This window comes from Thermobia domestica, chromosome 9, assembly GCF_964235325.1.
Source record: "Thermobia domestica chromosome 9, izTheDome1.hap1.1, whole genome shotgun sequence".
Classification (NCBI taxonomy): domain Eukaryota; kingdom Metazoa; phylum Arthropoda; class Insecta; order Zygentoma; family Lepismatidae; genus Thermobia; species Thermobia domestica.
Window position 1 is genome coordinate 267,189,799 of NC_137462.1, and position 14,066 is coordinate 267,203,864.

The 14,066-nt window shown below is 37.7% G+C and overlaps 2 protein-coding genes across 4 annotated transcripts in view; one reads left to right on the plus strand and one right to left on the minus strand.

Moving 5' to 3' along the window:
• The window catches only part of LOC145660681 (uncharacterized), a 33,084-nt gene that overhangs the window by 16,611 nt on the left and 2,407 nt on the right, over window positions 1–14,066 (plus strand). The window contains exon 2 of the mRNA XM_081726020.1: window positions 8,821–9,254. Coding sequence (XP_081582146.1) covers window positions 9,133–9,254 — 122 coding nt within the window. The 5' untranslated portion in view covers window positions 8,821–9,132. The remainder of the gene's footprint in view (window positions 1–8,820; window positions 9,255–14,066) is intronic.
• Window positions 7,793–14,066, minus strand: part of LOC145660680 (cilia- and flagella-associated protein 91-like) — a 100,489-nt gene continuing 94,215 nt past the window's right edge. For all 3 annotated transcript variants that reach the window (XM_081726017.1, XM_081726018.1, XM_081726019.1), the window contains exons 13-14: window positions 12,031–12,179; window positions 7,793–8,655 (exon numbers count right to left, since the gene is read on the minus strand). In XM_081726017.1, coding sequence (XP_081582143.1) covers window positions 8,046–8,655; window positions 12,031–12,179 — 759 coding nt within the window. In that variant the 3' untranslated portion in view covers window positions 7,793–8,045. The remainder of the gene's footprint in view (window positions 8,656–12,030; window positions 12,180–14,066) is intronic.

The window sequence follows — 14,066 nt, forward strand, 5'->3', positions numbered from 1 at the left end:
TGTGTATAATCATCTGTACCAGTATTGAAATTTCAACACATTTTGACTATAAATTGCCACTGTCTTATTATGGACGAAATACAGATGGTGATCAGAAAAATGGAAACACCTGAACGAAATTGCAACTTACCAGATTAATATGGTGTCGGGTCACCTTTCGCCTTCAGAACAGCCTTGATGCGACGTGGGATGGAGGCATAGAGGTCGCGAATGGTAGCAAGTGGAATTTTACACCATTCCTCGTGCAGGGCATCGGCCAGTTCTGTGAGAGAGGATGGAGGTGGAAATCGTCGCCGGAGTCATGTTTCCAAGACGGACCACAGATGTTCAGTTATGTTGAGATCTGGGGATTGGGTGGGCCAGGGGAGGTGTTGAACTTCATCCCGATGTTCCTCAAACCACGCTGCAACAACGCCAGCTGTGTGAATGGGTGCATTATTATCCTGGAAGATGGCGTCATTGTCCGGGAACAACATCCGGACCATAGGATGCAAGTGGTCTCCTAAAATTGCGACATAATCGTTGGCAGTGATTCGTCCGCTAAGTGTGACCACAGGACCCAATGGAAATCATGATATGGCGGCCCACAGCATCACCGAGCCGCCGCCATGTTTCACAGTTGGGCGGAGACACTGCAGATCATAAGCTTCTTTGGGCGTTCTCCACACATAAACACGGCCCTTGGTTGGGAATAGGGTGAAGGATGACTCATCCGACCATATCACACGTTTCCAGTCCTCAACGGTCCAAGTTGCATGGTCGCGGCACCATTTGCGGCGTGCGAAAGCATTATGGTCCCTGATGAGCGGTTTGGCCCGTGCAACACGACCCCGTAACTTCATGTCATGTAATTCGCGGCGGACTGTGATTGTCGAAACAGGGTGGGGGAGGTGCTGATTGAGTTCCTCTGTCACTTTCTCCGCAGTGGCACGACGGTTCTGCGTGACAATGTGCTGACCCGGCGTGACCTGTCACTCATGATTTTCTTCCGCCCACTGTTCCGCTTCCCCGATGTGGTTTTCCCGTGTGTTGTGTGGTCAGAGCCGTAGCTAAGGGGGGGCCAGCGGGGCGCCCGCCCCGGGCGCTGATGCAAGGGGGCGCCGAACGAGCAAGGAGAAAGAAAAAGTGGTGTTGGACATGAGTAAAAGCCAAGTCGCCCCCAGAGAGTATTGGCGCCCTATTCGATCAATATTGTTGTCGGTTATCAATGAAATACTTAGATTTCTTAAAAATTTTCTTGCTCGCTTCGCTCGCAATCCACTGCCGAGTAATGACTTATAGTGTGCGCAGGAGCATTTTCAAAATCAGAAACGAGCGAAGTCGTGTTCGGTGTTTTGACAGTAATGAGTTTGCTTAGTTCAAAACGTTTTTCTACCCAATCGGATTAATCTCAACGCACAGTGGGGCCAAAGCACTGAATTCTTGGCAAAAATAAGAATTCGCAATATGAAGCAGAAAATTGAAAGAAAACCAATTATTTCGGTATGTGCAGTGGCTACAATAATGTTATTTCGACATTATTTCATCAAAAACAGAGTTTTACATCATAAAAGGAAATATTCCTTATATTCACTCCTAAATTATATAACAGATTATATGATTGGCATAAACAAACGCATGGGTGATATGATTTGATTTGGCAATTCACGATTGGCTTACATTCTTACGCATGAAAGGAAAAAGTGTACTTATTCATTTACAACTGAAGAGTAATAAAATTGAAGAGAAGTTCTTGCTTCTCAAAATTATTTCAAAGTTGTGGAGGATTCGTTATAACAATGAAGATGCAAGAGCGCTTCAATACATAAAAATTATCTCATCGCAAGTTCTCGATATAAATATATTATCAGATATATTAAACATATGCCGCCTTATGCAGAGTCGTTTTCACGTATGATTAGCGTCATACTAAAAGCCTGACTACTGCAGGAAACATATGTTAGTCGAACTCTTGAGTATGGTACTAATCAAACGTCAGAACGACTCTGAATAAGGCCCATTATGATTTTCAAGTATCAGTAACCTGTTCAAGTTGTTTCATATATTGCATCGTGTATTACGTGAGCTCATTTCAGAGCTTGATCGGAACACTCTTAGCTGGAGCAAGCGGAAGTTCATTACAGTTGATTGCAATGTCACTTCTGTGCACGCATAACAAAAAACACAATAATGAATTGATCAACACCATTTTTAATATGGTTCTACCTTATAGGCCATAGATGGTTTAGCATTGGTGTTTCAAAATGTCGCCACCATTAATCAAATACGTTTGACTAGAGTTTAGTTCTGTTAGTGAATGCCAGAGAAGTATGGCTAGATGTTAGAAACAAGATGGGTTCTGGGGGCGAAGCCCCCAACGAGATCTGGGTTCAAAATTCCAGAATCGACCTATATTCAACTTTGTCACTGCGTGCATGGGGATCACACGTCTAATAACCTAACACTTGCTCTCACATTCATTCCAGCTCAATTCAAAAGCAGCATTGCATCCAGAATGCGGTTTTCCTTAAACATTTTCATGCGCTATATTTCTCAAAAGTGCAAATATGTGCAGGTTTTCTCTTTGCATACAGTAAGAACAATGTTTCCGCTACGACATATTAAAAAATTACAGACATATTATGCCATATTTTCTACTAAAATGCCATTCTATCGCTTGACCATAGTTATATGCTTTCAGTACCACAACATTTTCCAAATATGATATTAAGTAGGGGATTATCATAGGGATATGATAAATATTAGCATCATTTCAAATATGATTATTGAGTACACATCACATCTACATTCAAAATATACAAAATGATACATACATGTTGACCGTGCCACCATGTTTACCAGCCACTAGGGATGCGCACGAGACAAGATTTGTGGCTTTCTCGACTCGAAAAAGTGCCGTAAAAGCGATGTCTCGACTCGAAAAATGTATATTTCTCTATTGGAAGAGTCGTGTCTCGACTCGAATTTTGCCAGGAAAATCCTGTCTCGACTCGTCTCGTGCGCATCCCTACCAGCCACTGAATATCTACACGCAATGTAGGAATAGTTGCATTCAAAGTCAATTTCCTATCTTCTGTCACTAAGCAGCGCCTCTCCGGCTTCGGCGGATAACCAAATTTACGCGTCCCATGAGTTCATTGTAAACTGCTATAACTTCTTTTCCTGTACACTATCTTATGCGTACACTATTAAGGTTTCATTATAACAAATTATGTCGAGTCAATCTTTTACTTCATTTTTCGAGTTTTTGCTAAGAATTGCCTGAGAGATCTTCAGTTGACACAACGAGAGCACCACACAATATGACGTCACGCCTGGCCCCATTGTTTGACGGTGAGAATGAAGGTATGAAAGTGAGAAGAGTGAAAAGACACATTCAAGCTGCTGTTTGTGCGGGAATGTTAAAAATAAAGGTAAACGAGGGGAACAATAATATTTTCGAACTTCAAACAGTTGTAGGATAGGGGCTTAAGGGGTCAGAAATTAGCACAACGAAGTTCGACTTTTTCAGACACTTATCACTACCAATGATTTATTTTTAAATTCCATTGACATATCAAATGCTTCCAATTTGGAGGAATTTATTTGGGTTATTTTTCAACTTTTTGTATCGCCAACATATTATTTTCTGCATACTGCGTGCTAAGCGAAAAAGCCTTAACTCCATTTCACATACTTTAGAGAAAACTAGCAGCGTTCACCCCGCTTCGCTGCGGTCACCCCGGAACGCAATAAACTTTGTTACTTAGATAATTTTTACTTTTTCGCTTTCAAGTGATATGATAAAAACCATAGAAGATTGCAGTAAATGTTAACATTATATCGCCTGTCATTTATGTTAACCCGCCCCGCTTCGCTGCGGTCACCCCCGAACGCAATAAACTTTGTTACTTAGATAATTTTTACTTTTTCGCTTTCAAGTGATATGATAAAAACCATTATAACGCCTGTCATTTATGTTAACCCGCCGAGTGACACGGTCATGCGGGTTGCATATACATACGTTTATTTTTATACCTATGATGAACTAATAAAGGATTTGTACGTAATGGACACCTGAATGGTCAATTATCTCAAGACACTGGTAATTGAAAATTAAAGTGATATGATAAAAACCATCTAGGGTCCAAATCCTAATAACCCCCCAAAAATAAAAGAAATTGGTTCAGCCGTATTAGCGTGATGAGCGGACAAAGGATTTGTACGTTCTCTTTTATATATATAGATAAGCAAATCGTGTTTTGGCTTAGGCTGTACGTTCAAATTTGTTGTATTTCAGTAAAACTTTATTAAATATATATTCACGATCTAAAATTTGTGTGGTAATACAGTTAAATATATTTGCTTATGAATTGCCCCTTAAGGTCTTTTTGCTTACTTTCAGTTACAGTTTTGAACATAAGGTAAGCACTCATGACGTTATTACCCCCTACCTATTGGTCAAATCACGTCAATTTCACTTTAGATAGATGCAGAATTGTACTACGAACATTCCCATACCAATATCTCGATTTTCGAAAAATGTGGAGCTAAGGTCTTTTCGCTTAGGACGGCAGCATACGTGTCTAGTTGTGTGATGTTTTTATCTATCTACATACATACAAAACATAAGTACACACATTCTTTATATATGTACGTGTTAGAGTACTTTAATATGTTAATTAATAATAAGTACCGGTACCTTAAATTCGGAACTTTCATTCATTAAGAAATTAAGTAATTACTATAATTTCAGACATTTAGTAGCCAAAGTATATTTTGGATTTTAAGTACAAACATTGAACATATTCTTCAGCTCCATCGATCAATATTTAAAAATTCATAAAGAAGGCTCCTTCTGAATTTCCATTACATTTCACAAAATATATTTTACAGTTAAAAGATCGAAATTAAAATGCTATTGATGTGGTCACATACAGAATAAAATTAAAAAGTTTACAATTATTACTGTCACCCATTTCGAACAATTTAAAAGCACATAGTTTTTAATGTATTGAAATTTCATTTCTTATCGATAGTATGAAACGTTGTAAATAGTAGTAACTTTCCATAACTGTTCTCCCAGTGAATTTGTAGACAACCAAAGGTAATTTTGTCAAGTTTAACAAAAAGCCCAAAATAAGACTCTTGAAAACAGCTCTTATTTGAAAAAGGATACATAATGATCGTTTTTGGTTTTTGCAATGGCAATACCTTTTTAAGAAGATTAATAAAAATTCAGCGTATCATAACAACAAAAACTGCTTTTCTTATATATATATATATATATATATATATATATATATATATATATATATATATATATATATAATTATTGGTGAGTGTAGGGGGCGCCGAATTCTACTTCGCCCCGGGCGCCGAAATCTATAGCTACGGCTCTGTGTGTGGTCCGTCATCTCCTTCGACACTGTCCCACGCGACACACCTAACACAGTAGCCACTGCCGTCACACTCACTCCACATAACCGCGCACCAACAATTTGCCCTCTTTGAAAATCTGAGAGGTCTCCCATTTTACACTACCTCCGTCTGCTGCAGCCACTGGACACTGTTGTTCCACTGCGCCTGACGTAGTATGGAGACCGACCTAACACACCACCACCAGCGGTCCGGCGCTGCGGGAGCCACGACACCACTGCCAACCCATACATCTGACGTGTTGCCAACTACAGGTGTTTCCATTTTTCGGATCAGCATCTGTATATATTGCACTGCATGCATAAAACTACTTTTGTGTGTACTAACTGGTATTACTTCAATAGCAGCATTTGTTTCAAAACGCAATTTTGAGTTACAACTTCAATCTGGAATATCTCGAATTTTGCAAACTTCCAGATTTTAGCATTCACTGGTTACTCATAGCTACCTGATCTCATATCCCAAAGATTATTTCAATAGTATTTAGTTTTGGGTCAACCCTATTTTACCCTACTATTGCGAGAAATACAATAGTGAAGTCTATGTTTCCATAAGTTTATATTTATAAGACATAATGAAATGCACATTGATATGAATTCATTGGTTCAAAGATTTCTTAACATCTATATCTTTTTGAAAAGAATTCAAGTCTGGAAAACCTAATGCACGCTAGTGAGAACATCGTACGTAGCTACTTATGAAAGGTATAATCAGCTTGAAATCATTATCGACTGCAGACAAAATGAAATTGTGATGAGACGATCTCAAATTTTAAGGAACTCATGGAAGATGGATGATTTTCCATTGGATTATTCGAGTTAGAAGACAAACTTTCATAAGCAGCCGCCACCTATTCAGTACGCACTAGTATACATTCGATTTTCCTGACTTGATTTTCAAAAAAATTACATCCACGGGATTTTTCGCAGGAGAGAGCAAAGTTTGCCCTCTGGTTTTGTATTTTTAATTTATCTATAATAATAGAAATTATATGCAAAGAAGTACCACTGTGGTTGATTTATTTGATACCATCTCGGTATTCACGGTGGTATCACTTAACATAATCAGTAAGAACGCCAGGAACTTTTACTTAGTGGGTGTTCAAAATAAAATAGGATGTGCACCCATAATAATGATATACGTGTTTACATAAACTCAAAGAAAACAATACTTTTACACCCAGGACTGTATGTAAGGAAATTTGGGGGAGTGCTAGGGGCGTTGAGGATGTGCAGAATACTCCCTGAAGAAGTTGTAAAGGTAAAAAATAAAGAAACTACTACAGCATTAAATTCAGAAAATGTTTTCTTATGCCCGAAAACTTAATACAAACTATTCATTTAGTTGTCAGTGAGAGACAATACTCTCCCTTGTGGAGTTCATGGATGTACCTGTATCGCAATATGTTGTGTGTACTTGACAACCAAGAGTAGCAGAGCCATCTTAACGCGGTACCACAGTCACTTAGCCGGAGGCCCTGCTAGCAGAATGGCATGTATTAATTACATGTATTAGGAGCAAAATTCACTCATAGGGACCACAACACACTTGTTTGCACTGGGATCTAATATGCTATTAAAACGGCACCGAAGGGTAGATTAAACTGAAGAGTAGAGTAGACGGCATTAGCGCGGGGCCTCCTTAGGCGCATATCCCGATTGGGAGCAATCGGTTTGGCCGGCCCTGTATGACCTGGCCTTATTGTCATACTTGTCAGTACTCTCAAGTTCATATTTGTCAAATTCATAATTACCTACGAAGACAACTAAGGACTGTACTCTGCAAGATCCATTGTGGTTACATCATAAATGCCAAAACTGCAACAACATTCCGGGAAGTTTTTGACTGCTCTGGTACATTTATGCATAGAAAGAGTTTTCAATTAATTTGGTGCAAGGTGAAAATATTCCGCAGTTCATGTTCTGCTATATTGCAAAGATATTTTTACTTGTTAAAACGGCAGAGTAGTGGATGACAACGCGCACAAAATTTATGAAGTAAAAGAATTTTTGGAATGATCAAAAAAATGATCAAAAGATTGCGATATTGGCCAAGAATTCTAGGAATGGTAAAAAAAATGCATCAAAAGATTGTGATCGTAGCCAATAATTTGTTATTGGATCAGGAGCCACAAAATTTTTAAATGGCCCATAAATCGAGTTTTCGCATTTTGTACGGAATAGGCACATCATACTAAGTGATAGTTTGGTCTTGGCTACACTATATGTAGTTCTCCAGATATAAGGCGTACAAGAAAATTTTTGACTGAAATATATTGGATCTTTTGATCAAAAAATGTATTTTTTAATTGTTTATCTGGAACAACCTTCTTTTAATTGAAGTTCAACTGTTGAAATAAGTCAAACAACGGATATAATTATTGTAATTATTTATTCCAATCAAATAGCGCGAAATTTAACAAAGATGGTATTTCAACTTTTACATTTTGTTCCAATAATGCAAAATAATTTGCAAGTTCTGAGAAACGTTTATCATTCTCAGTCACATGTGTTCATCCTATTATGTAATTATGTACGAATTTAAATGGCTACAAGTTATAAATATATGGTCCACATTTAGAGTCATCTTCATTCCTCGTAAGTTTCGATATGCTTTCTTCTGTATTGTTAGGGATCTACACCAGACTTAACAGCATCTTCTGATTGATCTGCTTCTTTTTCGGCCAAAGCTTCGCTCTCGCCTTCTGCTGCTTCCTCAGTCAGAGCTTCGCTCTCGCCTTCTGCTGCTTCCTCACCCAAAGCTTCGCTCTCGCCTTCTGCTGCTTCCTCACCCAAAGCTTCGCTCTCGCCTTCTGCTGCTTCCTCACCCAAAGCTTCGCTCTCGCCTTCTGCTTCATATATCTCTGATGCTGCTATTTCTTGTTCTTCAAATTCCTTAATTTCCTCTTCTACTTGTTCAGCTTCCTCCTCCACGTCTTCAGGTTCTGTCTGCTCACTTTTCACTTCTTCTTTAACATTTTCCATTATTTCCTCTGTTTCTTCTAATACTTTTTCAACCTGTTGTAACTCATCTTCCTGTGGTATTACTTCAATCTGCTCTTCTTCCCTCTCTGGATCAAATCTCTTGAATTCCTCATAAATTATCTGATGAGCAGTTCTCATGTATTTTGCCTGTTTCTGTCTGATTTTTCTGCGTACAGCCCATTTCTCTACTTCAGGTATTGTAAAATTGTGTACAATGTCTGATATCAATTCTTGCACCTCTAGATTTTTAGACCTGGAAAATAGAAAATAAATACGAAGAGCGTTAGATAAGTTTCGGCCTAACACAGTAAATGATATCACATTTCAAAATATTTATAGTGTTAAATAACTATATTTTAGAGAATGTTTTGTCCAAAAAAGTCGTAAATGTATTTCAAATACTTCTCTTTTGTTGCAGATTTGAAGTAACCATGGCGGAACACGATGCGACTTTTACCAAATGTGAGAAGACAGTAGTCATCAAATACCTCTTCTCAGAGAATAGGGAAGCGAAGGAAATTTTTGATGAATTGATACAGACAATGGTTAATGACTGTCCTTCATACAACACAGTGTAGCATATCTCCGGAGGGGCAGGAGGTACTGAAGGTGAAGAGAGATGTGGAAGACCCAAAAACAGTGGTGGCCATGGAAACTGGATCGGCGCACGACATGAAGGCGATCTTGTCTGTCACGTATTGCAGAGACCCTAGGGATCAGTGTGGAGCGTATGCATTACATCGTTCATAAAGAACCTTGTATGAAACTCGGCGAAGTGGTTGCCCAAACTCCTCACAGCTGCAGAAGCGGACAAGATGGAACTGTGCACACTCTGTGCTGCGCCGTATTTCAGTAAGTGGTTCCAACTTTATTAAAAAAAAATGTTACTGTTCATGAAACGCAATTATATGTGTATGATCCAGAGATTAGGATCCTCAGTAGATGCAGGGTGCATAATGGGTCACCAAGGCCGAAAAAATGTCGCAGAGAAAAATCCGCTGGAAAAGTGATGGGTGTCATATTTTGGGATTTTGAGGGAGTCATACTGAGTGAATATCTGGAAAAAGGCACTACATGGAATGCTGAAAGATATGTGAACCTACTGGAAAAATTGCATACCGCATTGAAGAAAAAGGCGAGGAAAACTGTCCAAACGCATCGCCTTCGCTCTTTGCCACAAAACAGTCATCGCAATGCACAAATTATATGAACTGAAATTCGATATCATTGACCATCACCCTATTCTCCAGATCTCTCCCCTCAGACTATTGTCTTTTCCTAAAACTTAAGATGCTCTTGAAAGGAGCTGAATTTAGAATCAGTAATGACGTCATAGCAGCTACAGAGGCATGGCTTGGAGCACAAGACAAAATGTTTTATTATCATGGGATAGAATTGCTTCAAGATCGTTGTATTAAGAGTGCCAACCTACAAGGCAACTACGTTGAATAAAATGCTATCACTTTGTACCTGGCATCATGTTTGCAATCCGAGGCCAGAAATACAACTGTTAAAAACGTACTGCCTCCTGATTGTCTGAGTACTCCAGATTAATACAACTCTGTGTAACAACGCACTGCCTCCTGTCTATCTGGATACTCCATCCATTTTAATACAACTCTGTCCAGCAACGCACTACCTCCTGACTGTATGAGTACTCCATCCATTTTAATACAATTCTATAACAAATATATATAACAATTAATGCAAATATATATATATATATAACTTTTACTAGATAAGGTAGGGTAAAAACGGATCCAAAATTTAACGAAATTCGTACAGCGAAAAAAAAAATATATTTTTGATTCTTCATATTACAGCAGCAGAACTACGAAAATTAATACAAAAGAAAACTAAAAAGTTAAGAATCACTTTTTTTTTGCCGGGACAGAGAAGATAGATACAGATAGCTCGAGTTACCTATATACTTATATAATATGTATGCCCATGTTTCGCAAATAATTTTCAATTTATATAAAATTTCAACGTAATGAACGCATGATTAGTTTTCTCGAATAAAATCACATGAACCGCTGAGAGCTCAAGAATAACCTTAATCTATGTTACGGCACTGGATATATGCTTATGTAATACATTACGACATTATGAACTTGTATAAGAAACAGAATGCACTTAAAGTGAGACGCGAACTATACGAAACGTCGGAGTTTGAATCTAACTTGTTTGGTGATCCAACCCGAGACCACAGATAGCAAAGATGAGTGCCGTAGCTTCCACCACAAGGTTAAGGAAGTGCATGTTTTAAAGTGTCAATTAAACACTGAGATGTGAAACGGTAATAAAGCATTTGATCAATTTGAAACAAAATATATTGTAGTAATAATTTACTATATTTGTTAAGATAATGAACGTTATATTCTGTTTTTAAATGACAGTCAAAGCAGAATGTATTGGATAATAACTGAGAAATTGTCAAATTTCAATTTCGGTACGATTAAATACATTCCTGCTGCTATGTGTATGATAATAATAATATTATCATACACATGAGTATGATAATGAGTATGATAATAATACTTTGCGTTATCCGTTAGGAGGTATTGAACAACTCTGTTTCAAAGGAAGGAAATAAACTACTGTATAGTACTGGAGTTAATTTAATCGATTTTAATTGTATAGGCAGTACTGAGGCTATATGAGACAAAGTCTATTACTGAAAGTGAAATATGAGTTACTATTAGGGTTTTATCCCAGGTATGTTATACCCACTGATGATTGAACCTGGAACACACGCACGGAAAGCATTAGCACTAGCAAATTAGCTATGAAGAGGTACACCATATCATAATTCTAAGTCAAGAATGAAGGCAAAAAATAAGAAGCGAAAACGACAGACTGTATGATAATAATACTTTCACTTTAATATCATACTATTTATTTCGAGACTTTCGAGACGAGACCCGAGACGGGACCGAGACATGGCCCTCGAGGCCGAGAGAAGCATCAGTTGACCGAGACGGTGATTTTTGACTCGAGACAAGATCGAGACCGAGACCGCTACTTATCAACCGAGACGAGACCGAGAGTGTACAAAGTCTCGTCTCGATACCATCCCTAGCCACTAGGTCTAAAGATATACCACATTGACTTGATTCCTAGTCTTCCGTTGCAAGTGCTGCTATCGGCTGAAGGAATTCCACTCGCTTTCTCTCGCTTAGCAACAGCTGAACCCTTATTGGCTCAACGCGTGGGTGTGTGAGGGTGTGAGCTTTAGTTCGCATTTTTGCCACGGCTCAAGACATTTTGGCAGCACTATAGAAAGCTCTCGATGCGCGAGTTAGTGACAGGCAACGCAGCGCGCTGACCACGTGTTCGTGGGTAGGCTGAACGTAGTTCAGCCAGTTGCTGACAGATGGCGTTAGAGCGACTCAGACCCTCAAATAGGCTGTTATGCTAAGTGTTTTTTTATGTATGGAAAAGAAACAAAGAAAGGAGTCAAAATACGGAATCTTTCATTTTTCTTATCGCATTAATGGTTATTTTTAATTTATAAAATGTATTTTTTCACTATAATACCCATTCTATCACTTAATACGCCTCTTTTGTCAATAGTTCTGCATAACTGACTACCTGAAATAAAACTAACAACTAATCCTAATTTTACCTGTCATGAAGCTCTTGCGCTGTTTGGTCTATTTTCTTTGCAAGCTCTCTAACACGCTCCCGAGCATTGTCTTCAGCAGAGTGTTCCATCGCTTCCATTACAATATCTTCCAAATATGAATCGACTGTGGATTGGTGTACTTTCATCATCTGTAACAAAGAAAGTCATACTTAAAATACGGTCTCACTGAAGAGAATTCAGTAGAACAACCGTGACTTAAGATTGAAAACTTGTATAATCTAAAGAAAAATTTAAGTTTATTCCACAAAAAATGTACACACGAAATTTCATAGATTAGATTTATTAATCATTCTCTGGACCATGCTACATGTACATTTGTACAAAATGGTATAGAACTCGTCAGTACATAATTTCGATACAATATTTAAAACGAATACAATGCTCTAGTGTTCAACAACTTGTGAAAATAGATATAGGCTAAACCACTTCTACAATCTATATAACAATATATATATATATATATATATATATATATATATATATATATATATATATATATATATATATATATATTAATTACTATTTTAATTACTGTATATTTGTATTTACCACCTTAACTATATTTAAAACTACATGAACTGACATAAATCTAGTATTTACAATTGGAATTTAATTACTTTTGACAGTTTCAAAATTTGCTTCTAAGATACAGTATAAAATGTGTTTTCTAATAGCAGTTTGCGCACTGAGTTCACAAAGAAACTCTTTCCGTGACTATTTTTTTATGTACCCAGGTAGTTTATTGTACAACTTTACACCGATATAGATGTGTGATTTTCCATATGCTGATATTCTATGATACACAGTGGATAAGTTATCTTTTCCACGCGTAAGGTAGTTGTGAGTATCACCATCTCTTTTAATATTATCTAAATGATCCCAGGTAATTATCAGAAGTTCAAATATGTGTAAAGAAGGGACTGTCATCATATTCAATGATTCAAACATTTTCTTGCAGCTGGTGATACATAACACTAACATTATTTTATACATGACTCCACACAGTTATACGTAAGCAGAGTTTGGTTTGCGCTAGCTTTTCGAAAAAAAAGGGATTTTAGTAAAAGTTCTTTATTTCTAACAGAGTAATAATAATAATAATAATAATAATAATAATAAAATACTTGTAGTAATACGGAATGTTTTACCATGTGTATTTTATAACATCATCATCAACATCACAGGTATTTTCCGATTATTGGCAGAGCACTCGTTACAATTGAGAAGCTTCCATGCTCCACGGCATTTTGCTAACCTCTAGGTCTTCACGTACGGTCTCTCTGTTTTGATATTGTTCGTTTATTGTAATCTCCTTTGCCTCCTCCGTTTCTTTCTTGCCACCATACCCTCTACCACCTCAGGACACAGTTCTTTTTTAGCCACTATCCCAACCAGTTTCTCTTCCTCTACTTAATTATATCTAAAATTGTTCTTTTCTCCCCACAATTTCTAATACCCTCTCATTCGTTTTCCCCTCGATCCAGTTAATTCTCTCCATTCTTTTCCACACCCACATTTTGAAATCTTCCAGTCGTTTTTCATCACGTTTGCGTAATATTCATGTTTCCGCCCCATACAGTACAACACTCTACACGAAGCACGTTATGAGTTCCAATCACCATGGCATTTGTCTTTCTAACATTTATCTTATAACAATATATCAAAATTCTCATACAAGAAATCTGACAATGATGTCGAGGTGCTTCTAATGCATCCTTCAGCGTATCTGAAGAAAACGTATTTGTACTTAAAAAAATATATATATAGAGAGAGAAAGTTCAATCGTACAGAAGAGCAACAAGTTGGTTTATAGTTTTTATTTACAAATGTTATCACACAGCCAGTACTTCTTGATTGGTAGTTGATTTGGACTTTAGCGTCCCGTTTAGCATCGAGGCTATATGCAACCAAGGGCGCCGATCCTGGGGAGGGGCCGAAGGTGCCCGAGGCCCCCTCCCAAAGCTCATGTAGGCCCCCTGACATTGTATTTATGAATATACAATATTTTGTATAGT